This window comes from Podarcis liolepis (genome assembly GCF_965112155.1).
Source record: "Podarcis liolepis genome assembly, chromosome: 14".
Taxonomy (NCBI): domain Eukaryota; kingdom Metazoa; phylum Chordata; class Lepidosauria; order Squamata; family Lacertidae; genus Podarcis; species Podarcis liolepis.
In genome coordinates this window covers 17,454,794-17,480,455 of record NC_139569.1, presented here as the reverse complement: position 1 = coordinate 17,480,455, position 25,662 = coordinate 17,454,794, and the positions used below count along the sequence as shown (strand labels likewise).

The following is a 25,662-nucleotide window of genomic DNA, read 5'->3' as shown; positions in this document are numbered from 1 at the left end:
ACACAAATACATGTGTGTGTATTCTTGTCACACAATATTCACTCCAAAAACCTGTTTTCAGTTCCTAGAGTGACTGATGTATCTAGAACAGGGATGGGGAACCTGTGACCCTCCAGATGCTGTTGAACTCCAGCTCCCATCAGCCGCTGTGAACATGGCCAGTAGTCAGGGATGTTGGGAGTTGTAGTCCAGCAAGATCTGGAGGGCCACAAAATCTCCATCCTTGATGCAGACAGACTGATCCATTAATCTCAGCTCTGAAAATATGCATGCTTTTGTACTGATTGAATTTTAAAAAACCAAACCCTTCTATCCTGTGGGCTTGGAGCAAGTTTTTAGATAATATAACGTGGTCAATAACTATTGCAATCTATATGGGACTCATACTTGAAGGAGTAATTTAGCGTGCACTTTCAGAATAATGACATCCTGCAGCTCCCTAGAAAAACAGTACATAAAGCATATGAGGTACTTCAGTCTACACTAGCAACAGGTACACATTGTAAGGGAAAAGGTGCAGCACTATTTAACCAGGTACAGCTGGGACACGAAAGAGGCTCACCTGCTGCAGATATCAACAAGGTGAAACTAGAACGCACATATAAATAAGTACTGTTAGAGGTTATGCGGACACGGCTGTGCATTATGGACTTCACACATTATAAGGTGTCCTACACAGAAGTCAAGCACGTCACAAGAACTTAACACGCAAACCCTTTGTAAATCATTCCTGAGTTTTGCTCAGTGTTATTATTTATATTAAACATTTATATTCCACCTTTTAGAACCACATCCTCACAAAATGGATTCCGGCAACAGAAAAAAAAGACTATCAAAACAGAATATACAAATTAAAACTTAACACCAGATAAACACCAGAACAGCATGAGAGATCAAACCAGGGAGGCTTAAATATTTTTTTAAAAATCTAGAGAGGCCAAAACTTTAAAAACAACAACAATAACCACCACCAAGAAAGGCTAAGCAGAAGAGGCAGAACCTTAGATCATGTCAAAAAGCATCCACAGATGGAACTTGACAAATCTCTCCAGTGAGGATGATCATAGGTGAAGAATCCAGTGCTTTTTTTTTCTAGAAAAAGAGGTGCAGGAACTCCCCCCCTTTTTTTTACAGACAACCCTAAGTTGTTGAGCTGCTGTTATGCTACAAAGAGGTGCTGGAACTCAGTTCCACTGAGTTCCAGCTGAAAAAAAGCCCTGGAAGAGCCACCACTGAAAAGGCTCTGTCTCTGCACAGGTCATTCGCAGGATGACCAAGGCAGTTTCAGCCTCATAACCAAGTCAGAAACTGGACAGAAATGGAACCAAGTAAAGAAGTATCATCCATGACTGTCTGGAGTTGAGATGCCACCACCTTTTCCAGTGTCACTAAGTTTGATGAATCCAGTTCCCTAGTAAGCATCTTTATGACTGCACCGTAAAGTGGTCCATTAGGGTTTCCAACTCATCACCAAAAAAGACAATGCAGCACCAAAAAAAGGGGCACATTTACTTAACATTTGCATATTATAATTTATATGTACAGAAGCAGATTTTGAAATCACTGCAACTTAAATAGGTATACTTCTCACTAACCATTCTGAAGAAGACAGTGACTAAGTGATCTGTGTGCCCGCAGTGTCTGCCACCCACCCAGATGCTCACAGCTGAAGGACAACTTTAAGGCTCCCTCTCTCCCTTCCTATGGCCATTTTATCTTTATACCAGACATGGACCGGACAGCCCTCTAAATAGAGGACTGTCCTCTGTAAAGCAAGACATAGATACCTTAAGTGCAATCCAATGCATGTCTATTCAAAGGTAAGTCCCACTGATTTTATGAGGACTTTCTCCTCCATGAAGAATTGCAGCATTACAGAACATATTCTTTACAGAGTAATACTTGCAGAGTATTGGAAGAGCGGAGGATGGAGGGGGAAATGTTTGCGGTGTATTATACCACAATATTTTATTTGAAATTATTGCTTATTTTGAAGAGCTTCTCTGTTCATTTTATGTATCTGATGAAGCAGATGGAAAGGCTGTAGCTTAGTGGTACAGCATTTGCTTTGCCTGCAGAAGATCCCAGGTTAAAAACCAGAATATTCCAAAAAAAATGGGCAAACCCCTCTGCTCTGTCTGAAACCCTGGAGAGCTGTTGGCAGTGAATACAGAGATACATGGACCAATAGCCTGATTGGAACAAGGCAGCTAAGGCCCTATCATCTCAGGCCCAGGGGCCAAATGTGGCCCTTAAGTCTTCCCTCTCTGGCCCCCTGAACTCTCCCCAGGCCACCCCCCTCACCAGCCTTGATTTATACACTGAATGGGTTTTGCCTGGCTGGAATGAGTCCTTGAATTCTTATGCATCCCGAGGACAGAGAGGTGCAGAAAGTTCTGTAAAAAGGCAAAATTTGCACCCATTGTAAGACTGTGGTTTCATTTCTGGTGAGGAAAACCCACAACCAGGTTATTATTATTTGAGGATCGAGGACGCTACCTCTATCAGGCAGGTAGGCCTATCAACAGCCTGGCGAGAAAAGGGGGCTGGGCTTGTCGCGCTGCCCCCGCCCTTTATGTTAATCAGCGCTGAATCACGCTCACCTGACGGGAGGGGGAACAAATAAACCCCGCCCCTCCACTGGCAGAGAGAGCCGAGAAATCCTGAGGGGGCTGAACCACCCGAGCCATTTGCTTCGACGGGGGAGGGGGGTCGGCGGAAAGAGACACCCCAAGACCCTGTCTGACATTCCTCTTTCACGAACCCTAAAAAGCAAAATGAAAACCGTCCTCATGATCACAGATCAGCGAAATGACCGCGGAGGAGGAGCAGGAGGTGGTTCCCTATTAAGAGCCCTCCCTTTTTCCCCCTCCCTCTCTCCCTTGGCACATTCCAAGAGAAGGGAGGAGGAGGAGGAGGAGGAGGAGGTGCCCGTCTCGGGCCCACGTGACCCCCGGGCAGCCGCCATTTTGTCCTGCGGTGGCTGGGTATTTAGAGCGAACCGCGAGCGCAGTGGCGGAGCAGCAGCTGCAGGACGAGGAGGAGCGACGGAGCCGGAGAGCGCCGCTGCCAACGCTAACCAACGAGGCCCGCCGTCTTTGCAGCAGCCTCCGCCGCCTGTCAGGACGTTTGAATACCGCTTGGCGGTAGAGGACTAAGCAGCGGCGCTAGAGGACTTAAGGAGCCCCGTCACCCGCCGCCGCCGCCGCCTCTTGCAGCTCACAGCCGCCAGCCCTTCGCCCGGCTCAGCTTGGCGCCGACGTAGCCGTCCTCCTCCACCCCCCTTTCGCTGCTTATTCTTATTTTTTAAAACTCTCCCTCCCCCCGCCGGCTCGGTGCATCTCAGCAGCCATGTCGTCCGCAGCCACCACCGCTCCTCCCGAATATTCCTGCTTCTTCGCCGTCATGGGTGCCTCGGCTGCCATGATCTTCAGCGGTGAGGCTGTGGGGTATTTCCGACGAGGGCACACGGGTGGGGCTTGGCGGTGGGGGTTTGGTTGAGGAAGGACGTCATGTGAGGAGGCTGCTGCTGCTGCTGTTGTGTGGCCTTGCGTAACTGGGCTGGGTGTCATCCTGATCGCGGCGGGGGGGAAGGCGCTCGGCTCAGCCAGGGTGGCTCTGCAGCAGTTGGGTGACTTGGTTCCAACCCACCCACTCGCCTCTTTTGCACATCCTGGGAGGAGATCCTGCCGCAAGCGGGGAGGGGGACAAGTGGGATCGTTATACAGCATGGGGGGGTAGCTTTGCCTTGGCCAAACCCTGAGGCTCTTTCGTGTCTCCATGAGGACATCTCCTGGCTGCCTGTTTTATATATATATGTATGTATGTGTGTGTCTCATTTCTTCCCCACCCCCCTCCTATGCCTTATGGGGAATGGGGGCTTCCATCCCATTTCTCCCAGCACCTCCCTGCTCCTCTTGTGCAATTCTCCACGAAACCGTCTTCCTTGTCCTGCCTTTGGACTTGGGAGAGGCAAGAAAGGCGTGGGCACGGGGAGGTGGCAAGTCTGGCGTTACCTCTTTCCCTCTGCCAAGGTGTTTCCCCTCTTCCCTGCCCTACTTGGAGAGGGAATGATCTAGTGTCTCCCCTCCCCCTGCTTTCCAAGGTTGGCAGAAAGCTTGTGGGGTGGTTGGGGAAAGGAAGGAATTATTGGGAGGGGGCAATGAGGGATGTGGTTCCTTGACTCCTTTCTCTGCGTGGGTATGGAGAGTGCCTGCAGGCATGCTGCTGATTATTGGATTTTTCTTTCTTTTTAAAAAAGCTTTCGTTTAAAATTAACTGGGGTTCCCTTTGCTTACAACCTGGGAGGGGCAACATGTATTTAGTTTAGATATTTAATCTGCCAGCTCTATATTGTATCCTGGTCTTCAATGCAAGAGACGGCAGGTGTCCTTCCTTGCTCCAGCCTGCCCCAGTTCCAGGGCTTGGCTTAAGCGGCCTGCTTCTCCTTGTCGAGCCATTCTGTGGCTGCAGGAATGTCCCTGCCCAAGTGATAGGGGAGAGAAGGCAATGCGGGGGCGAAATCCCAGCCCAGCTGGACGTGACTTCCGTTGCTTCAGTGTCTACCTTTTTCTTAATTCTCTCCCTTTTTGAAGGTTTTCAGTTCTGCCTTCTGTCGCCCTACTCCTACCAGCTGGCTCATCCGGGGTATTGGCAGGAGGGGGGAGCAGAGGCAAAGAGAAAGAGAAAAAGGAGACTACTGCTGTTTCGGAAAGCAGAGATGCAAAGGGGCAATGAGGGTGACGTCATAGGGGAAGAGTGTCAGCTGCTAGAGGAGCCCCTGGCTGGCCATGTGACTGCAGGGAGGGAGGGGGTTGCAGCCCTTGCTTCTTCACTACATGCCATCCAGAGTGCTAAATTAACCTAAACCTAGGTGATTCCATGCAGTCATGATTCCATGCGGTCAGTTCATCCAGGCCAGTGAGGCTGGAACATCTTCCATCTTGTACCAAGCAAGCACTCCCACAAGGCAGTCAGATGGATGTGCAGCGCTTGGATTAACTTGCTGTCTGCCGGTTGCAAAATCTGGCTTATCCTTGCTGAGATGTAGTATGCAGCTTGCCCTCCAAAGTCCTATTGGGGTTGCTCTGGAACTGAATTGTTGTGTTAGAAAAAGACCTGAGTGAAGCTATCTCTACCCAAGACTTTACTGGAGGTGTCATTTTTGAATCTGTATGTTGGCTTATCAACTGAATGCCAGCATAATAAACTGACACACCATTCTGTTTAAGCGGAGAGGACTTGTGAAATGCAAATAACACTCTGCAAGGGCTACCTAAATTTTGAGCATGGTCATACTGAAAGATTCTGTATTGGATGGGAAGTGGTGGTTAAATAATCAGAGTCCTGAATAAAATTGCTCTTGATGAATAAGAGTGCTAGCCAGCTGTGACAACAAAACTGTTCTAGTCTCTCAGTTGCAGCTCCTTCCCTTTCACTTCTGTCTCTCAAAACTTGTCCATAGCACTTGTCCAGAAGTCCACAGAAGTCTTTAATTGCCTGATTGACCACTAAACAAAATGAGCTATGTCAGATTGCCTTTAATTCCACTTTATAAAGCACCTACAAATGTAATGTAAATGTTTTTGGAAGAGGAATTTCAAAGTATTGTTACTAATTGAAAAATGCAGACACACTAAACTTTACTGCTTTCCTTAAATGTGTAAGGATAATCTAGCAAGCACTGCTGCTGTTATCTGTAGCCATGTAAAATATGCTTCTCGCTAAACTATTGCTGCTGCTTTTAAGCTTAATGAGGGGGGTCTTGACGCCCATGTACAAATTGCATCAAACTACCAGCATGGCTCTAACTAGCCAACTATAAAATTCCTTGTGCTGTTTAGGTAGCAATTGGAAGTAAGTTCCATTAGAGTTGAGCATAACTTGAAAATAATCATCCATGTAAGTTAGCCTCCAGGAGAATCTCCTTCCATGTAAAGCTCCACTGAGCTATTGTACACCTGAATAGTTCTAAAGCAGGTTTCCTCAAACACGGCCCTCCAGCTGTTTTGAGACTACAATTCCCATCATCCCTGACCACTGGTCCTGCTAGCTAGGGATCATGGGAGTTGTAGGCCAAAAAAAACATCTGAAGGGCCGAGGTTGAGGAAGCCTGTTCTAGAGTAGCCACTGCATTATTACTAATTTTTTTTATTTTAAAAAAAGGTGCATAGCTCTTCCTCAAAGGAACGCTAGGCTGTTCTTTATTCTCTCCCCTTTTAGCAACCCAGAGAGGTAGGTTACACTGACAATAGTGACTAGCCCAAGGTTGAAGCTTTATGGTTGAGTGGAGACTTGAATCAGAATCTCCCCAGTACTAGTTAATCATTCTAAGCACTACAATATTCTGGCTCTCATTAAGACAATTGCTGTTTCTTACCTAGCACACCAGTACTTTCTGACCAAGTTTAGCCACTGATTTTGTCTTCAGGAATTATTTTACTGAAATCAAATGACATTAGCATATGGGCAAAAGGAAACTTAGCAGTTAATAAATTCGCACTGTACAGGAGAAGATTGCTGAACTTAATATGGCTTCCTTAGCAACTTTGTGCAATAGGCTAATTTCTACATACTCCCCCCCCCCCCCGGGTGCGAACTTGAATAAAATATTGGGGAGGGGAGGTAAGCCCAGCCCCGCAATATCTATCACAGTGGCAGTGTCCATCAACTGGGGTGGGGGGCTTCCTCAAATATTTTATAGTGAGGGATCTTGGCCCCTAGGAATTGGCTCCTCTGTTTCCCCCTGTCATTTATCCAGACATCCAGTTCAAGGGCATATTCTAGCCAAGCAACATTTCCCTGCAGAATAGCTACATACAACTGTCTCTTATCTATTCTGGCAGAGTGTGGGGAACTGGATGGGTTCTGTTCCAGTGGAAACTGGTTGTAGTGGGGTTTCCAAATTGTGTTGCCAGGATCAGTGACTCTGAGAAGGCCAGTAACAACCGAAGTGGTCTTGGGAAGATGGCTTGTATACTGTTTTCCTCTCAGCAGTGTGCTGTTCCTGTATAAAGCTGTCTTTGGAATGGGCCCAACAGACCAAGCTGCCCCAGAATCCTTTGAGGTAGATTCTTCATCTGACATGCAGATGTTCCTAGTGATAACTAAATGTAAGAAGCATTTATATAGGGAAAGGGGTTCGCAGATGGCTAGTCTAGTAGCCTGAAGGCGTGATATTTCAAAATAGTGTCCCAACTATAGTCTCTTAAAGCAGCAAATGGAAAACTTGCATTGCAAGCTCATATTGTCAGTAGCACCCCAAGTTGAGTTGGCTATTGAGTATTGTTCCCTACATTGGACTAGACCTCTCAACAAAGTAACAATAAGGTGTGAACAGTTGCTTTGACAGACTTGTTCTAGATCAGATCTGGTCATTGCCTAAACACCTGGACGTTTTTGTCCTGCTGTGAAAAGCATTGTTGAGAAAGCCTCTGCCAGATAGATGGGTGTGTTCATATGTTGAAAAGTGGTTTGATATAACTTGCAGATTGAATCAATTTGTGGAAAGGTATTCATGATTAAAACTGTTGGACAACCATACATAGTTCTTGGTGGATGTTCTGTTAAATACCCAGACACCTTAACTAGCAGTCTATTAGTGAACTGCAAATGGCACTGAATGCTAATCTTCAGAGAAGCAAGAAGCTAACTTGTCAAAGGCTTCCATTCCAGAGACTTAGATACGCAGTGTCTTAAGATCAATGACTTAGTACCTGTTGGTTTGTCATTGAACACTGCCCTGGCACACCTTAAATAAGACACTATGTCTTAGTTCCTCATGAGCTGTGCAAGACCAGTCTAGTACTACTAAGTTCAGGCCTTGTTTTGTGCTAGCTAGCTTGAGACAGAAACCATGTTGTATAAACACCCATATCTTGGTCCTGTACACACTAATTTCTGATGATAGTAAACAGCTTATAAAACTCATTCTGGTCATTGCTGGCTAACCTTGTGATGGTGCTACCTTTCTGCTGCAAGTGCCATCATGACCTTCAAGCGTACAACCATATTTTGTGATACTTATTTGGTGACCGATCTCTAATCACAAGGCTTGTGGGTTTTCCCTGCTTCATTGGATTATCAGATGCTTCTGAGTGATGTGATTATCTAATATTTCCATGTAACATAGTTAGACTCTATGGCAGAAGGAAATGGGTGACAATAATTTCCAGTGGTTACAAGTACTATATACTGATCCATGTTAACTTCCTACTTGATATAATCTTCCTTGTAATGTGCATCTATCTTTAGAAAGGTGAAACCTGGAATTGCCTGGCTGGGGAGCACATTTCTGCTCCCAATATGGCTAGCTGCACAGCTTTTTTTAAAAAAAAAATCTCTAAATTGCTCTTTAGCTGGGTGGATCGTGGAGAAGGATAATGAAAGCAAAACTTAATGTATTACAAGAGCTTTCTGGACTGCTTTAAAGAGGCAGAAGCTGTTAAAATGGCTTCTTCTCTTGTAATTTCCTGACCAACAAGATTGTTTGACTAAACTTCACAGAGTGCTGTTACCAAAAGCGGATTGTTACAAAGCTTAAAAATAGCATTACAGTTAGCATGGACTAGCTTACTAAAGTTGGGTATTGCCAGATGTTCGGATTGGCCATAGACTGTTAGCATCTCATACAGTATTCTAGTACACCAGAAACAAACACATGAGATTGCAAGCCACATCTAAATTATTTTATTATTACTTATTAGATTTATATACTGCCCTTTATCACAGCATCTCAGGGCGGTTCACAGAGTAAACATACAAGGTAAAAACACAAATAGTTAAAACGAACAACAAAATAACACACACCCAAAAAACATGTAGAATATTAAGCAGCCAAAGACCTGGTTGAAGATGACATAGGAGGGATCCGCTAGGAACTTCATATAAGCAACCATTAACACCATATGTTATAATCTGGCCATGTCAAGCTGCACTTTAAGAAACTTCTAGAGTTCTGCAGTAGATGAGCATGTCAGTAAAATGTAGTTGTGTTTTTTCCAAAGCTGAGACAGACAAATGAACATGGATTGCTGTGATCATTGTCCTAATGTGACTGTCACTTTGTCAAGTGTTCTGCGGTTCTTCAATTAAACCATCATCCAATATTATGTTGGTCTACAAGTCTCCTTTCCACAGAAATGAGTAAAAGCTTTGTTTTCAGCCCTGGCTGACATAGTTGCATAATAGCTAGTTCCTACTGATGATGAGGTGGTGTTCTTGTGATCCCGAAAATTCTAAGTACTGTAAACTAGAATATTTGCAGATCCTGATTGTAACTTGTAAAATGGGTGGAAGGTGTGAAGGCGAATGGATGTCTGACTTTGGCCTCTGGAAGCCCTGCAGAATGCTGGTCTTAGCTTTCCCTAGGCTTCCATGCAACTAAGAGGCCTACTCATAAGGTTTTATTTTTTAAAAAATCAATGAGGGTTTGTTGGTGTGAATACCAAGTAAGGTGTGCCGAACCAGTCCAAAACACATGTGCTTTTCTGATCTTGACATTAAATGTCAAGCTTGGATAAGCTTGGAAGTGATAGCCTTCCCTGCCTCCCATTGGGGATCTTTGTGCCAGAGTTAAGGTGGTGGATAATCTTTTTGAAACACAGTGCATTCTTCTCCCAAACTTTGCAAACATCTGCCAATACTAACTTGGATCTTCATGATCCACAGACAAGGAACTGTCTGTTACCACCACTTGAAGTGAGTGTTAAGAGAAGCTAGAGATGTATTGTTGACAGATGATCTGCAACCCCAGAAAGCCAGCCAGTTAAGTACCTGTGATATTTCAGCTTCTAGCTTTAAAGCACTGCCCATGCTTGAAGCCCTCTCCCCCACTCTCCAAAAAGAACACCATATGCTCTTTCAGGCATGGGTCCATCATTCACTCTACTTTAAGCTGCTAATTGGAGGCTTCCTTTCTTCTCTCTGTCTGTTAGTGATCTCCAAACTTGCCTAGCAAAAATGGGATCTCTTGGCTTACTGTTGCTCACAATTTGTGCAAGCAATGAACTGTTTAACACCCAACTGGGGTTTGGAAGCAGGGAGAGAAAACAGGAAGAGCCCAAGGAGGGGCAAACTCATTCTTTGAATGTTTGTGAATGGCAAGTTGCTGTAAGAAACCACTGAGAAGTCAAAGGCAGGAATTAAACTGTATGTCTCGGAATACTTTACTACTTCTCCTTTGGAGCTTGTGGTATCGCTTTGCGGGTCTAGAATGGATCCTAGCGTTCGCGTCTTCAATCCTGCCTCCTTACCAAACCCAGACGGGTTTGGCACACACAGGAGAGTCACCCTGAACGCAGCCAGATCCCCCTGTCCCGAGGATTTACCTCCTTGGTTCACAGAGCCCTAGCGTGACCTCTTTATGCCTCACAAAGTTCAGGATCTCCCCGGAGAGTTGATCCTGCACTCCTTCAAATGGCAAGAGGAAGTTGCAGAGTTCTTTATATGTTGGGTGGGGCACAAGTCATGATGTGCTAGTACTCCACATTCTGGCAGAATTAAGATAAAATTACCTTAAATCTGTAAGTAAGTAAATTTGTGGCTATGAGAACACATCTTACTAAGTCAAGTCTCTAGAAACAGGTTCTCAGTCCTATAGGTAGAATAGCAGTTGACTATGGTGGGTCAAGTGGGAGGGGGAAGGAGGTTGACTGCTATGTTAGTACAGTGGTGCCTCTCAAGACGAAAAGAATCCGTTCTGTGATTCTCGTCGTCTAGCGGTTTTTTCGTCTTGCGAAGCAAGCCCATTGACGGATTAGCGCTATTAGCGGCTTAGCGGCTTAGAAAAAGGGGAGAGAAAAAACCAGCAGGAACTCGCAAGACATTTTCGTCTTGCGAAGCAAGCCCATAGGAGATTTGTTTTGCGAAGCACCTCCAAAACGGAAAACTCTTTCGTCTAGCGAGTTTTCCGTCTTAAGAGGCATTCGTCTTGCGGGGCACCACTGTACATCTTTATGCTACAAAATCCTGCTCAGGTTTTTCCAACAGCAATTAAGTGTACATAGCAGGCAAATAAAACTTCAACTTTGTAATGCTAGGAAATGCCAGCTGCAAAACCCACAACAGAAGCTTTTAAGTTGATGGATGAGTATATATGTTATGAAGTGTATGATATGCCTACATCCTTTTTGTGTTGCTATGTCTTCATTTGCTACCTTGCTACCTTGATGGATTTCTCCCAGCATGTAGAAGTCATGCTAGAAAGCAGGGTTTCTTCCTGTAATTACAAGCTTTTTTTTCTAACTAGACTAGAGCAATGAAAAAAATATTAGGTTTGCTAGAAAGCTGCTATAATGTAAATCCATTTCCAAATAGCAATAGGCTTGGCTTCTAAATTAGAAACCTGTACTAGGGCTGAACTAATAAAATGTAACTGGATGATGTACTCCAGTAAAAATTAAGGAAGACTTGTATTTGTATGTTACCAATTTGTATGTTACCAAGTTCCTTAGACCTGAGCAGGCCACTTAAAAATTTTCACATGGCTTGTCCATACGTCCCAGTTAAAGCCATCTCTGTCCAGTTCCTCATCTTACAGCTCTGCAAGATTTCTGACAGTTTCTCAATCTAAGGTACCTATCTGACCTCCCTGTTAACTCTTGATGCAAGAAGGTTTTCCCTCATTCAGATTTGTATTAGTGTAGTCCTCCTAACTATTGTGGCAAGGATATGCTCTGCTTGAACATGAAGAAGACTATCTCCTAAATCTGTTGTCATATGGACTCTTGACCAAAGGCTGGCTTACTGTCAAATCAAGGAGAATGAAGTGACTAGATCATTTGCCTTTATCTTGTCAGCACTTTCTAGATTATGCTAATAATTCTTGATTAAAATGAAGATTCTGTTGCAGTGGGACTTTTGACTTTTAAAGAATTACGTCACAAAACCAGTTGCTACTTTCAGAACCTCTGACTTGAGACTGCCACTGAAAACACTTAACTAAAGTGTCTTCCTTCTCAAGCAAGTTAGAGGTTCTGAAAGTAGCAGCTGGTTGTGTGACTAAACTAACAAGGCTGTGTCTTAATTCTTTAATCCTTCTATAGATCACAAACTTCCCGGCATTCATTCAATATTCCACCAAAATCAATATTCCTGCATGAAAGCTGTGCATGGCTTTACACCATGTGCCATTAAATATATTATCAGAGCAGTGGCTACTAGAATAACTAAATTAAGCAGTTGTTTGGAAGCCTCCATTATAAAACCACAACTTCACATACTTCATCAACAAAGCTTTAGCAACTCCGTGCAGCAAAGACTGGGCAAGCATTCAGAACTATTCTCATGGTCATGCTATGCACTGTATAATTAAAATGCAAGCCTCTGACAGGAAAAGGTGGATTCTACAACCTGTGTAAGATTCACTGTGTCTACTTGCACAATTTTTTCTTCAGTTTCAGATAAGCAAAGAGTTATTTAGAACAGAGTTGTTCAGCTGTTACTGTGCCTAGCTAAATTCTGCCAGTTGCACTTCTCTTGTGACTATCATCATTTGTGTGCTTAGTAATAAAATTTCTACAGCCAATTTTTATAGCAGTGCATCTTCCAACAGGATTCTCCGATATCAGAAAAGTGGAAGCTGCTTGGCCTTAGCCACCCTTTTCAAGGTTCCTTTCCTGAACAAGTTAACTTGGATCCTAAATGGCTCCTCTGTTTAAGGGATGGAGCAATTTTTGCCAACCTAAACTGCCCACCCCACCCCCCCAAAAAAAATTTCAAACCATTCCCTGGGAGCAGAGTCTTGGGGTGATATAAAGGCAAGGGGGGAAAGGGGAAATGCTTTTTGTGAACATAAACCCTATTCCATTCATAGTGTTTTTAATACAGCACTGTTAAGGTACATAGACTTTAGCAGAATACCTTGAATAAGAATCCCTAATCCAAGCAAGTTATAACCTAGTGTGACCTGCAGCCTCCGTTCACAACATATCTGTGTTACTATGTATTTGCCTGCTAAACAGTCTGTATGGTGTCGCCTTCTCACCATCAAAAACCAATAAACCTGGGTCCATAGAGCTATTAATCAAGACTCCTAGCTTCTCCAGCACACCTGTTCAGCAAGTATAGATTTAGAAGATGGTAACAGGTCCATGAGACTAGTCAAATATTTTTGCAAAACTCTTGGCTGACATTTACCTGGATGTATGGAGGATTAAGTACTTCCATTCAGGGTTCAAAATGAGCAGGGCACCAGGCGCATATCTCCATTTGCGAGCACCTCAAACACTGCTTCCATTGCTACTATGAGCGGCAGAATCTGGATTTATTAGAGTAATGGCTAATTTGGTGCATGCTGTGGGCAGCCTTTCTGTACTTTTGATTGGGACACTGTAGCCCAGTTAACATCACAATAAATGATGGCTTGGGGGCAATTGAGGGGGGAAACCACAAGCTTGTGTTCAGATGAAACAACAAGGCTGACTTGCTTCATCCACCATACAACAGAAGTAGGGAGGACCATAGCAGAACTTTTGAACAACAAGCACCATAGGGTTTTTTTAATATCTTCTGAACCTGATGTTGTTTGTAGCCTAATGTGATTGTAATAGTATGATCCTAACTATGTCAGTAGTGAGGGGAGAGAGACTGTGTTGGCCAGCAGGTAATGGTTTTTTCCATCTACTTTGCCCTACCCCCCAGCCCTAAGAGTCTTAATAAGAGCTGTATCCAGAGGGAGGAGAAAGGGGAACTTTTTGCCATTGGGGTGGTTGGTTTCACCTGTGCTGCTACACCTCCAGCCCAAGGAACCTTCAGAAAGGAGTTGCTGCCATGGGCATTATATGTATACATATTTTAATGAGCAGAATAGAGTGAAAGTTTGAGTCATGGGGTGTGGGGAGTGTGTATGTGAACCTTGCAGTGCTTAGTTTATTTTTTTGGCTGCTATTTGTTGATGTTAATATTGTTATATAGATTATAAATGCTGTTGTTGCTTTGATAACTTATAGATTGTAGTCATTTCACTGATGATTTGTTAATTATTCCACATTATTTATGTTGTATTTCTGATGTTTTGTTGTGCTTTATCATGTTATTTGTAAGCCGCCATGGGATTCATTTGAATGAAAAGTGGCATAGAAATATAATTAATCAAATCAGACAAAATCAAATATGTCAAATGCTTACATAGCAATGAATGCAAGAGAGTCATTCTAATCCAACAAGCTGTTGCTGTAGCTCATTATCATAGGGTAGATAAACTTAAAGCAAGCTTACAGCTTCAAATTAAAAGAATGCACACTGATTGCTTGATGACACTGGTAAGAATGGTTTCAGTATTTTTTTTATTCCTGTCAAATGAGCCTTGCTAGATCAAATCAGGGGTCTGTGTAGCCCAGCATCTCTGACAGTAGCTAATCAAATACCTCTGGGAAATAAGCAGATCACAGAACCAACACTCCCCTGTTGTGTCCAACCAACATCTTGTATTGAGGGTTAATGCTACCTGTTTAAATGTTTATTTGCATACCAGGATGCAAATAGCTATCACTTTTAAGGGATTTATTTCCCAAGCAGCAATCTCCAGTACCAACTGCTTGTAAAACAGAGGTTTGAAAAGTTAGTTTGATAATGGAAAAGAGAGTATTCTGTTCAAAGGGGGGGGGTATTATCAAACATATGTAAGTGCCTAAAGTAGCCCCCTGGATCCTTGCCAAAATTTGTTAAAAATTTAAAACAATATTACTATTTTGAAAGATGCACGATGTATTGCTTATGTAACTGGAAACCTGCATTTTTTTCAAGCAGTATGTGTGCAGAAATACACCTGTTGTTGGTAGGGGGATTGCTTCATTGCACCAGTAAAGATCTTCATGTCATTTCACTTCTATTGATGCTCAATTACAGATAACTTATTTACCCACCAACCATATGGTACTTCAACTACTTGTTCTAATTTAATGTCCAGAAGCAAGTTTGTCCAGTGAGATGGGAAGTGTTCCTAGTGATTAGGTGGTCACAATATTCACAATTTGAGAAGTGAACAAAGATGGTGGTTAGATGACACTTGGATAAAATTTGAAATCATCCAGTGGGTTCAGACTTCTGCCAAAGCTACCACCTGAATCCCAATAATAAATTGTAGATTCCTGAGAAATAGAGGAAAACAATAGAATGGGAAAAACCAGAGATTTGTTCAAGGAAATTGGAGATATGAAAGGAACATTTCGTACAAAGATTACCATCAAGAAAAGATTAGACATCAAGAAGAGGTGGCAAGAATACTCAGAGGAATTTTTCCAGAAAGATATGTATGTCTTGTACACTGCAGGTAGTGTGGTTGCTGACCTTGAGCCAGCCATCCTGGAGAGTGAAGTCAAATGGACCTTAGAAAGCACTGCTAATAACAAGGCCAGTGGAAGTGATGATATTCCAGCTGAACTATTTAAAATTTTAAAAGATGATGCTGTTAAGGTGCTACACTCAATATGCCAGCAAGTTTGGAAAACTCAGCAGCGGCCAGAAGATTGGAGAAGATCAGTCTACATCCCAATCCCAAAGAATGCTCCAACTACCACAATATTGCACTCATTTCACACGCTAGCAAGGTTATACTTAAAATTTTACAAGGCAGGCTTAAGCAGTATGTGGACCAAGAACTCCCGGAAGTGCAAGCTGGATTTCGAAGGGGAAGAGGAACCAGAGACCAAATTGCAAACATGCGCTGGATTATGGAGAAAGCTAGAGAGTTACAGAAAAACGTCTGCTTCTGCCTCATTGACTATGCAAAAGCCTTTGACTGTGTCGACCACAGCAAACTATGGCAAGTTCTTAAAGAAATGGGAGTGCTTGATCACCTCATCTGTCTCCTGAGAAATTAAGATTGCCGGAAGAAATATCAACAACCTCAGATATGCAGATGATACAACCTTGATGGCAGAAAGTGAGGAGGAGTTAAAGAACCTGTTAATGAGGGTGAAAGAGAAGAGAGCAAAATAATGGTCTGAACCTCAACAGAAAAAAAAACCTAAGATCATGGCCATTTGTCCCATCACCTCCTGGCAAATAGAAGGGGAAGAAATGGAGGCAGATGATCACTGCAGATGGTGACAGCAGTTACAAAATTAAAATACGCCTGCTTCTTGGGACGAAAGCAATGACAAACCTAGACAGCATCTTAAAAAGCAGAGACATCACCTTGCCAACAAAAGTCCGTATAGTTAAAGCTATGGTTTTCCCAGCAGTGATGTATGGAAGTGAGAGCTGGACCATAAAGAAGGCTGATTGCTTTTGAATTATGATGTTGGAGGGAGACTCTTGAGAGTCCCATGGACTGCAAGATGATCAAACCTATCCATTCTTAAGGAAATCAGCCCTGAGTGCTCACTGGAAGGACAGATCCTGAAGCTGAGGCTCCAATACTTTGGTCACCTCATGATAAGAGAAGACTCCTTGGAAAAGACCCTGATGTTGGGAAAGATGGAGGGCACAAGAAGGGGACAACAGAGGATGAGATGGTTGGACAGTGTTCTTGAAGCTACCAGCATGAGTTTGACCAAACTGTGGGAGACAGTGGAAGACAGGAGTGCCTGGCGTGTCTGGTCCATGGGGTCACGAAGAGTTGGACACAACTAAACCACAACTAGACAACCATCAAATTGGTTGTTTTACATATAGCATTGCAAATGTATCTAGTAGAGATTTGACTAGGTTTTAAGAGATTTAGCTATGGGGCTAACATGCTTTTATTTATACAGTGGTACCTCGGGTTACATACACTTCAGGTTACATACGCTTCAGGTTACAGACTCTGTTAACCCATAAATAGTACCTAAGGTTAAGAACTTTGCTTCAGGATGAGAACAGAAATCGTGCTCTGGTGGCGCGGCAGCAGCGGGAGGCCCCACTAGCTAAAGTGGTGCTTCAGGTTAAGAACGGACCTCCGGAACAAATGAAGTACTTAACCCGAGGTACCACTGTATTTATCACAAACCTAGTTCTGCAGCTCATATTTAAAATTATATTTAAAAATAAATCAATTTGCTTCCATTTTTTTAAAAAAAATCCAGCCTGCTTGCTGCTTTTGCTTGCCATAGCCTATCCACACTACCATGGGATAATTCTCAGGCTGCTAGTGGTGAAGACAACAGCCAACCTCTCAGCCTTGTCTCTGGACAGTTGTAATAAGTCCAGTGGACAAGGCTTGAATAGATGCCTGTGCTATTGGCTCATGAATGTGACTTAGAAGGAAGAGGCTGTTCAGTGGTGGTTTTCCATTTCTCTGGAATGCTAGCTAACTTTGCTATTCAGAAAGCTGAGTGCCAAGCAGCAGAACAGGGAAGTAGTCCTGTGGCATGAGTTTTCTGCAAGCTTGGTGCCACCATGCCTTTTTTAGTGAGTAAAGAGAACTGAAACATTCCCTAGCTGATTTTCTATGGTTGTGAAAGTGTCTGAACAGATGCTCCCTAACATAAGGCAGCCACAAACAATGCTGACACTTAACTGTTGCCAACACCACCTTTCCAAAGGAGAGTTTTATGGTAGGGAAGAGCCAAGTGCTGCACTACCCCAGGAAAGTGTCATGTAAACATGCTGATGGCTTAATTAAGGCTTAACTTGCAGCCAATAAACAAGCTGATACCTAGCAACCTTACTACAGGTTTCAAGTTTGAGAACTTTGCTCCATTATATGGTTATTTATGCAGGTGAAAACTACTTAAAAGCAAAGCATTGCAATTAAGACTGGACTTTAAAATTTCTGCATTTCTGGGATGAGCCTCGGAAAGAATAGCCTTACTGCAATCTGGCAGTGCAAAAACTACAACTGCCATAACATGTTGCTGTCTTTATTTTAGTTCCTCCTTTCTGATTTTCCTTTGACGTAGATAGTTTCTGTACATCAGAGAAGCACAGATGAGCTACATTAGATCAGCTTAAGGTGTTGTACTAGATTTAGTTGCATTTGTGGTACATGGCTCAGAGGCTCCATTGGTGATGCAGAATTAAATCAGCCAGCTCTAGTGATGAAGCCATTTTGGCACAGAGTAATGTAGGTGGGATGCATGTGGTGCTGTGGTCTAAACCACTGAGTCTAGGGCTTGCCGATCAGAAGGTTGGCGGTTCGAATCCCTGCGACGGGGTAAGCTCCGGTTGTTCCATCCCAGCTCCTGCCAACCTAGCAGTTCGAAAGCACACAGTGCAAGTGTGCAAGTAGATAAATAGGTACTGCTCTGGCGGGAAGGTAAACGGCATTTCTGTTCGCTGCTCTGGTTTCGTCAGAAGCAGCTTAGTCATGCTGGTCACATGACCCAGAAAAACTGTCTGCAGACAAATGTTGGCTCCCTCTGCCAGTAAAGCGAGATAAGCGCCACAACCCCAGAGTCGTTTGCGACTGGACTTAACTGTCAGGGGTCCTTTACCTTTAATGTAATTGCAGCATCCTGGATCCATGGGCAAAGAGGGGCAAAACACTACTGTAAAGTGACTATCTAAAAAGTCCTGAAGCCATTTAATGCATTGGCACCAGCATGTGTGTCAAGTGAAACTTGTCGTTTTATCTAGGAGGATACTGTTTAAGTTTCTACTTTAAAATAGGGGCTTAGGGCTGAATGCGGGGGGGGGGGGCTTTGTATTTTCTAGGGAAGGGGGTGTCAAGTGGCTACAGACGTTTACCTGAAAATAACAGGCTGCATTGACATAAGTTGGTGAGCGACACGGAAGCTGAGGCCATGTTGTAAAATAGTTAGATGCTGCTATTCATTGCTTCCAGTTCTGCATCAAGAATGTTGGTTGTCCTCATGCCTTGAGTGAAGGCATGTGTCCATCTGGGGATCATAGTTAAACCCTGGATCAGGCATAGGCAAACTCGGCCCTCCAGATGTTTTGGGACTACAACTCCCATGATCCTTAGCTAACAGGACCAGTGGTCAGGGATGATGGGAATTGTAGTCCCAAAACATCTGGAGGGCCGAGTTTGCCTATGCCTGCCCTAGATTGTAGTCAGCCAACCTGGGTGGTAGCTAAAACATATAGTCTTGTTGCTGTTTGCACAATAACTCTTGACACTATGCTTTGTCTACCGTTTCTACTTCTGATCTACTGCGGGTGGCCCCTAAATTAGAAACAAATATCTTAGTCACAGTGTGTTGATAATATAGTATTGTGGTCTCTGAAACCTTGCTTGCTTGGCACGTTGTACAACAAGCCTGACTTGTAACTTGTGAAGCTACATTGCTGCTCAAGGCACATAACAGGTACTGTTAAAAAGCTGCTGGTGGACTACATGGTCAGAAGTTTAGAATTTTTTTAGATACTATTTGTAAAATAGTACTGTGTTCTCTGTATTGCTTGCATGGGTATGCCTTGTTACTTGAAATTAGAAATCAGTTTAAAAATTATATTGTATGACATTCATACCTGCAGCGTGATTTTGTATTTTATTCAAATTATATTTTTGCATGTTAACCAAAGTCCAAGATAATTTTACACAGTGCTGATTTCTGTGCCAATATTTTCCTTCGTTCTTTTGTATTAAAAGGGTACAGTAAGCTTGGCAAGACTCACCTCTGTTTTTTCTCTTCTTCCTTCCAGCATTGGGAGCTGCCTATGGCACAGCAAAGAGCGGCACAGGCATTGCAGCCATGTCTGTTATGCGGCCAGAGCTGATCATGAAGTCAATCATTCCTGTTGTTATGGCGGGTATTATAGCAATCTACGGCTTGGTAGTGGCAGTCCTTATTGCCAATTCCATCACAGTTGGAATTACACTGTACAAGTAAGTTTTCTTTTTGAGTCCTCTGCATTGCGAGCTGTGCTGAAATTAAAAAAAAAAAACACTGAAATGACCAGTTGACATGTCAGCTGCAGGTTTTTCAGTGGCTCTGTAGTACAGGGGTCGCAAGGCTCAAGCAGCCTGGGCCGCTTCACTCCCCTGGAGATCTCTCTGCGGGCCGGATCGCGTGTGTGCGCAGAGGAGGCGTCTACATGTGCGTGCACATGTGCAAACGCTATTTCAGGAGCTTCCTGCAGCTGATAGGAAGCCCCGCCAGCACTGCAGAAGTGAGTCCCTGTGCCGCGCTGTGCTGGTTTAGTGCAGCGCGCAGGGACTTGCCAAGTGGGCGGCAGGGTTCAGGGCCAGTGCGGGGGCCGGTTAAACTACCGCCGTGGGCCATATCTGGCCCCCGAGCCTTAGGTTGCCAACCTCTGCAGTGTAGTATGTGGGAGTACATCTGTAATAGAATCCTCTTCTCAGTTCCTTTAAGGTGCAAAAAAGCAAGACTGTTCTATATGCAAACGATAACCCTTATTGGCTATGTTATCATGCTTGGCTAATGATAGTGCCATTTCGAAAACGGTTGCCATGTAATGTTTGGCAGCACTTGCATTAATATGTGCTACTCATAGCTGTTAAAAACCTGTGGGATCCCATTTGCTAAAGGCCCCAGCTATTTTCAGGTATGTCCTTGTAGGTCAGTGGTGTCTAAATGGGGGACAGCACAACAGCCTAGGTTATTTTATTTTTTTTAGGATTGAAGTTGTTGAGTTTTTAAGGGTTAAAGTTGTAGAGGGTTTTTTAGGATTTTACCCCAGGAAATTAACTGCCACAGGGGCCAGATTAAACCGACCGGCGGGCCGGATTAGGCCCCCGAAACGGACTTTGGACATGCATGTTGTAGGGTATACTCAACACACAGCAGCATAGCTCCAAAATCAACCCATCTTGTTTAGACTGAGTCTGGATCAACTTTGTATAAGTACAGTCAAAATTGCAAGCTCAAGGAAACACTGGGCTTTATGGGCTTAAAATGGTCTATCATTACTTAATATAGAGTCCCTCTGCTTTGAGACTTAAGCTCTAGCATTGTGATAGAAAGGTGTTCAGCCAGCTGGATTCAACTCTCAAATGCCTTCTGGTAATAACTGGGATAAAAGGTATTATTTCCAGCATGCTGGGGCAGTGGGGGGATTTTTTCTGAACATCAAGCCCTTGTGTAATAATACTGCAAACTGTTTCAATTTTAGCTTTTCATACAGCATGTTAAGGCTATTGTTGAAACAATAGTATGAGGCCCCCTCTCTTGATCTGCAGAACTGACTGCTCACTTGAGCCAACTGGGCTGTAGTGGGTTTTGAAAGCTTGAGGGGCTTTTCTAACGAACCTGCCCCCCCCCCCGCAAAGTCTTCAAACCAGATAAGGCAAAATACTTTAATATGTAATAACTCTGACATGTGGTGCAGTAGTGAAGCACTGAATTATTCAGTGATGCTTAATTTGAAGCATGTCTGTAAACCAATCTCTTGCTGCTACGCTAGACTTAAACAGGCACGGATCCTTGCATTATGTACCTAGAATAAGCTGAAACCCAATCTTTGTTAAACTTTCATGAGAAGTTGTAGCAAAAGCCTGTGACTCCTACCGGGCATATCTGCCCTGTAAGGAAATAATCAGCCATGAGTGCATTGGCTGCTATAGTTTGTTTTAACTGTGGCTCATTACTAGAACAATAGAACTAAGATTAATAGGAACTGATGAGATCATGTAAGAACCTGCATGTAGTAGCTGATGGCTATCTGGATGTCTAGTTAATAATCCATCCTAAGAAAGTTATTATTAATAACTTGCCAATAACAGTTATGAATGGAGAACTTTATTGCTAATAAAGCAGAGTTGTATGAATGAAACAAACAAAAATATTTGCACTAATTTTGTTACTTATGCCGTAGCCATCCATTTTGGGCTGTTTACTTTTTCTTCAGGGTTTTCCCTCTTGGTCTTTGGGCTGTCACTGTTGAAGATCTGCAGACTCAGATGCAGGCTATTCCAAGGGACTAAGATCCAGACTTTAAAGCAAAGCTTGTGGCAACAAGATTGCTTTTGTTAGGAACTCCTGAAAGTAGTGAAAAAGTAGCCACAGAGCAGTCTCCAGAGTCTATACAGTGGTACCTTGGTTTACGAACTTAATCCGTTCCAGAAGTCCGTTCTTAAACCGAGGTGTGCTTTCCCTAATGAGGCCTCCCACCGCCAGTGCCCTTCTACCGTTCAGATTCTGTTCTTAGACCGAGGTAAAGTTCACAAACCGGGACACTACTTCTGGTTTTGTGGAGTTCGTAAACCAAATCGTTCGTAAACAGGACTGTTCTTAAACCGAGGTACCACTGTATAAGCTAATTGTGGGCTACCTTGTCCTTTGCTTTTCAAAGGGGCAGGAAATCGAAACTTCCTGCAACTAAAATTGGTCCGCTTGGCAACAACTGTGAAGGGCTCAAAATCTCCCTTTTATATTATTTATTAAATTTATATCCTGCCGTTCCTCCCAAAGGAATCCAGGACAACAAACAACAGAGCAGTGAAACAATGCAATTAAAAAACAAAGGGTTGTGTCCAGCTAAGTTCGACTCAAGAGTAGTTGCAGTGGAATTAATGGGCCTAATTTAATCATGCCCATTTTCGTTAGGTTTACTCTGAGCGGAAATTAGTTTGATAGGACAGGGTGCCATTTAAAACCATTTAAAATCTCATATCCCCACAGTTTAATAGTTAACTAATAATTGGTATGAAGGTGGTCTTTGCAGTCCTGTTAGACATGGTTACTTGAAACTGTTTAGCTGACTTCTTAACAAAGCTCTTAACTGAGCTGACTTAGGAGGAAAAACTGCTTATCACTGCACAGCAGCCATAACTTGGGCAGAATCTTATTAACGCAGAATGCTTGCATAGTCTAGGAATGCTGATTTGGCCGAAAAGGCTTTCCAGGAAATTTCTGAATGGGTTTGACTTGCCATTCCTAGAAGAACAGTACTAAGCTGTCTCAATGTGATTGGAGGTTGTTGTTTTTTTGCTGCTAAACTTTTGTCCCCCTTGTCCTTCACCTGCAGGAGCTTCCTTCAGCTGGGCGCTGGTCTGAGCGTAGGCCTCAGCGGGCTGGCTGCTGGCTTCGCCATCGGCATTGTGGGTGACGCAGGCGTACGGGGGACGGCACAACAGCCTAGGTTATTTGTGGGCATGATCCTGATCTTGATCTTTGCTGAAGTCTTGGGTCTCTATGGCCTCATTGTTGCCCTTATCCTTTCCACAAAGTAAAATAAAAAAATCAGAGTATGATGTGTTTAAAAAAAAAAGTTGAAAAAACAAACAAAACTAATCTCCAGAATGAAAATGGTCTCTCCACAATGTGTACAGTTGTCATCAGTTTGGTAGTTGATCTCTTGTAAATGCGCAATGTATGTTAGTGACTCGTCTGTCTTGTGTGTACTTCAATATTAAACAGAATGAGCTGCCTCAAGCCCTCTAGGCAAGGCTTGGGGAAGCTCATGTGCAATTTTCCATCCATTCTGCCATTAGAGTACTTTATGTATAAATATGAACTAGAAATGGTAACTTTTTTCTCTTCACTGGATGTTTTATTTATAAGACTTGACATGTTCATACATATGGAGCAAGAGTTTTCAATTTCCCATGCTTATATATATTAATCTCATATATAGGTAGATTAATACACTGTGGGGTTAATTGTAAGTGCAGAGAAATCCTTGGATGTAATTTGAATCTCAAAAGATTGCTGTTGTGTCCTGGTATTGGAGTGTGAGACTGTTTGTGTTTATACAAATAACAGCAAAATGTCAGACACTCCTGTGTTCCCAGTAGTAAAAATAAAAATAAAAAATCTGTATGCTCCGGCATCAAAGTTGTGCACCCAGTGTTGGGTTTCGCAGTTATACGTTTCCAGATAATAAAATTTCCTCCACTACATCATTGTAAAGAGGTGTGTCTTTGTGTGGTTTGTCTGAAATGCAGGCTTTTGAAACACTGACTCCACCTAACCCTCTGTGTGTAAAATGCAAGGACACCTTAAAAACCGCCTGGAGGTCGATAAACTAGTCTTGATTTCCCATTGGCACCCTAGTTCCTTGTGCATATTTTGGGGGAGTATGGCTGTACTTGTTCCTGTTTGCTTTTTTGGTGCCAGGCATAATCCGCTTTGTGCTATGGGTCTCTCCTCTGCACAGCAGTTGGCACATGGGCAGCAGCTTGTTCAAAGGCATGTCTGTGGCATGCATAAGCAGGACTCCACCCAATTGGACTCTGGAAAAACAGGCTTCCTGATCAGATGAAGCCCTGCCCTCTATTCCTCACTGTCATATATGAGTTTCAGGACTGTCTTGACTACAAAATATCAAAAAACTTTGGACTTGGGTCCTGTGGTTGAAAATCCCCAGGCGCCATGCACATTTTACTACTGGTGTGCGTCTACTTGCAACCACATGGGGATTTCTGGGCACCAGGTTGGCAACCACAGTTTAAAAACCTCTGCCTTAATCCATAGTTATTTCCAATTCCCCTGTGTGTGTTGTAAGAGCAGATTACAGTCAAGCAATGTAGTTCAGATTGGAAAGGGACCCTGAGGATCATCTAGTCCAACCCCCTGGCAAATAGACAGGTTTTGGTTGCCACAACAGAATAAGTTTAAGGTGCCATTTGGCACCTAGCTTTTATCTCTGACTTTCTAACAGTGCTTGGATGCAAACAGCAGTAAAGCTCCAAGACACTTTGGTTAGCATAGTGAGATGTGCTTTTGTTTCTCAAGGAGCCAACGGAAATACCATCACAAATGGCTTTGCATTTACTTCTGAAAAAAGCTGTTTTGTTTAAAGTGGGGGGAGGGGGGAGAGAATGTACTGTTTTTCAAGAAAACCTAGTACTGAAGCCAGTGTGGTTTCAGATGCATGGGATCCTTCTCATGGCATACATCAGCTTTGGGGAGCCTGTCCCGTCCCCGTCCCCCCCCCCCCCAAGATACTGAACAAGAATTTTCATCAGCCTCAGCTTGCACAGCCAATAGTAAGGCATGATAGGAGTTGCAGCACCACAGTTCTCTTTACAGCTAATGTACGCCACGTGCACACCTCCAGGTTTTCTTGTGCGCTTCTTACGGAAACCGCGGTAGAAAATTGGGTATAAAAATGTGAGAATTTGGCTTTTATTTACATTTAAGGGAGTAGATACAGATCACTAGATATGAACTTTAACCAATGATCTGTAGACTGCAGGGATATGGAAACTGCAGCTCTAACAGTAGCTAGAAGGCTACAGCTTTTATTATAATCTCTCCTTTGGCTAGGCTGGCTGTGGCTGATATGTACCGTATTTTTCGCTCTATAACACGCAGATTTTTTCTCCTAAAAAGGAAGGGGAAATGTCTGTGCGTGTTATGGAGCGAATGTGTGCTCCCTGGAGCCGAAAAATGAGGCAAAAATCAAACCGCGCTAGAAGGGAGCTCCGTGAGACAGGAAGCTGCTTTCCTGCATTCTGCCTCAGGGTCTTACTGCCCGCCCTCTCTGTTTCCTTGCTGTGTTTGCTCAAACGGAACAAAGAGCAGGGAAAGCCCCTCCCCTCCAGGCAAGTAGAGAGGGAAAGCAGAGCGTCCGAACAAAGAGCAGGGAAAGCCCCTCCCCTCCAGGCAAGTAGAGAGGGAAAGCAGAGCGTCCGAACAAAGAGCAGGGAAAGCCCCTCCCCTCCAGGCAAGTAGAGAGGGAAAGCAGAGCGTCCGAACAAAGAGCAGGGAAAGCCCCTCCCCTCCAGGCAAGTAGAGAGGGAAAGAGCAGAGCGTCCGTCCTTCTATCCTCTCCCTGCTCCGGAGGAACAATGTTTGTGAAGGGAAGAGAGATTACAGGTTCGGCTTAAAATTCTGATTTGACTTCCTGCTTTTTGTTTTTGGAGACACA

At 43.6% G+C, this 25,662-nt stretch overlaps 1 protein-coding gene and 1 long non-coding RNA gene across 2 annotated transcripts; both read left to right on the top strand.

The window, feature by feature from the left end:
- Positions 1–2,892: 2,892 nt before the first annotated feature.
- Positions 2,893–23,699, top strand: ATP6V0C (ATPase H+ transporting V0 subunit c). The gene is made up of 3 exons (XM_083473904.1): positions 2,893–3,436; positions 19,531–19,714; positions 22,816–23,699. Exons 1-3 carry the CDS (start codon positions 3,352–3,354, stop codon positions 23,018–23,020), a joined length of 474 nt encoding a protein of 157 aa, XP_083330030.1. The 5' UTR covers positions 2,893–3,351; the 3' UTR covers positions 23,021–23,699.
- LOC310692735 lies at positions 19,721–22,246 on the top strand. The gene is made up of 2 exons (XR_014518871.1): positions 19,721–20,408; positions 20,499–22,246. It is a non-coding gene; the product is annotated as an uncharacterized lncRNA (long non-coding RNA).
- Positions 23,700–25,662: the final 1,963 nt, after the last annotated feature.

Bases quoted from the DNA above. Each gene is read 5' to 3' on its own strand.
- ATP6V0C (XM_083473904.1), top strand. From the start codon at position 3,352: ATGTCGTCCGCAGCCACCACCGCTCCTCCCGAATATTCCTGCTTCTTC. The intron at 3,437-19,530 runs GTGAGGCTGTGG...TCTTCCTTCCAG, and splicing joins GGCTGCCATGATCTTCAGCG to CATTGGGAGCTGCCTATGGC. The intron at 19,715-22,815 runs GTAAGTTTTCTT...CTTCACCTGCAG, and splicing joins GTTGGAATTACACTGTACAA to GAGCTTCCTTCAGCTGGGCG.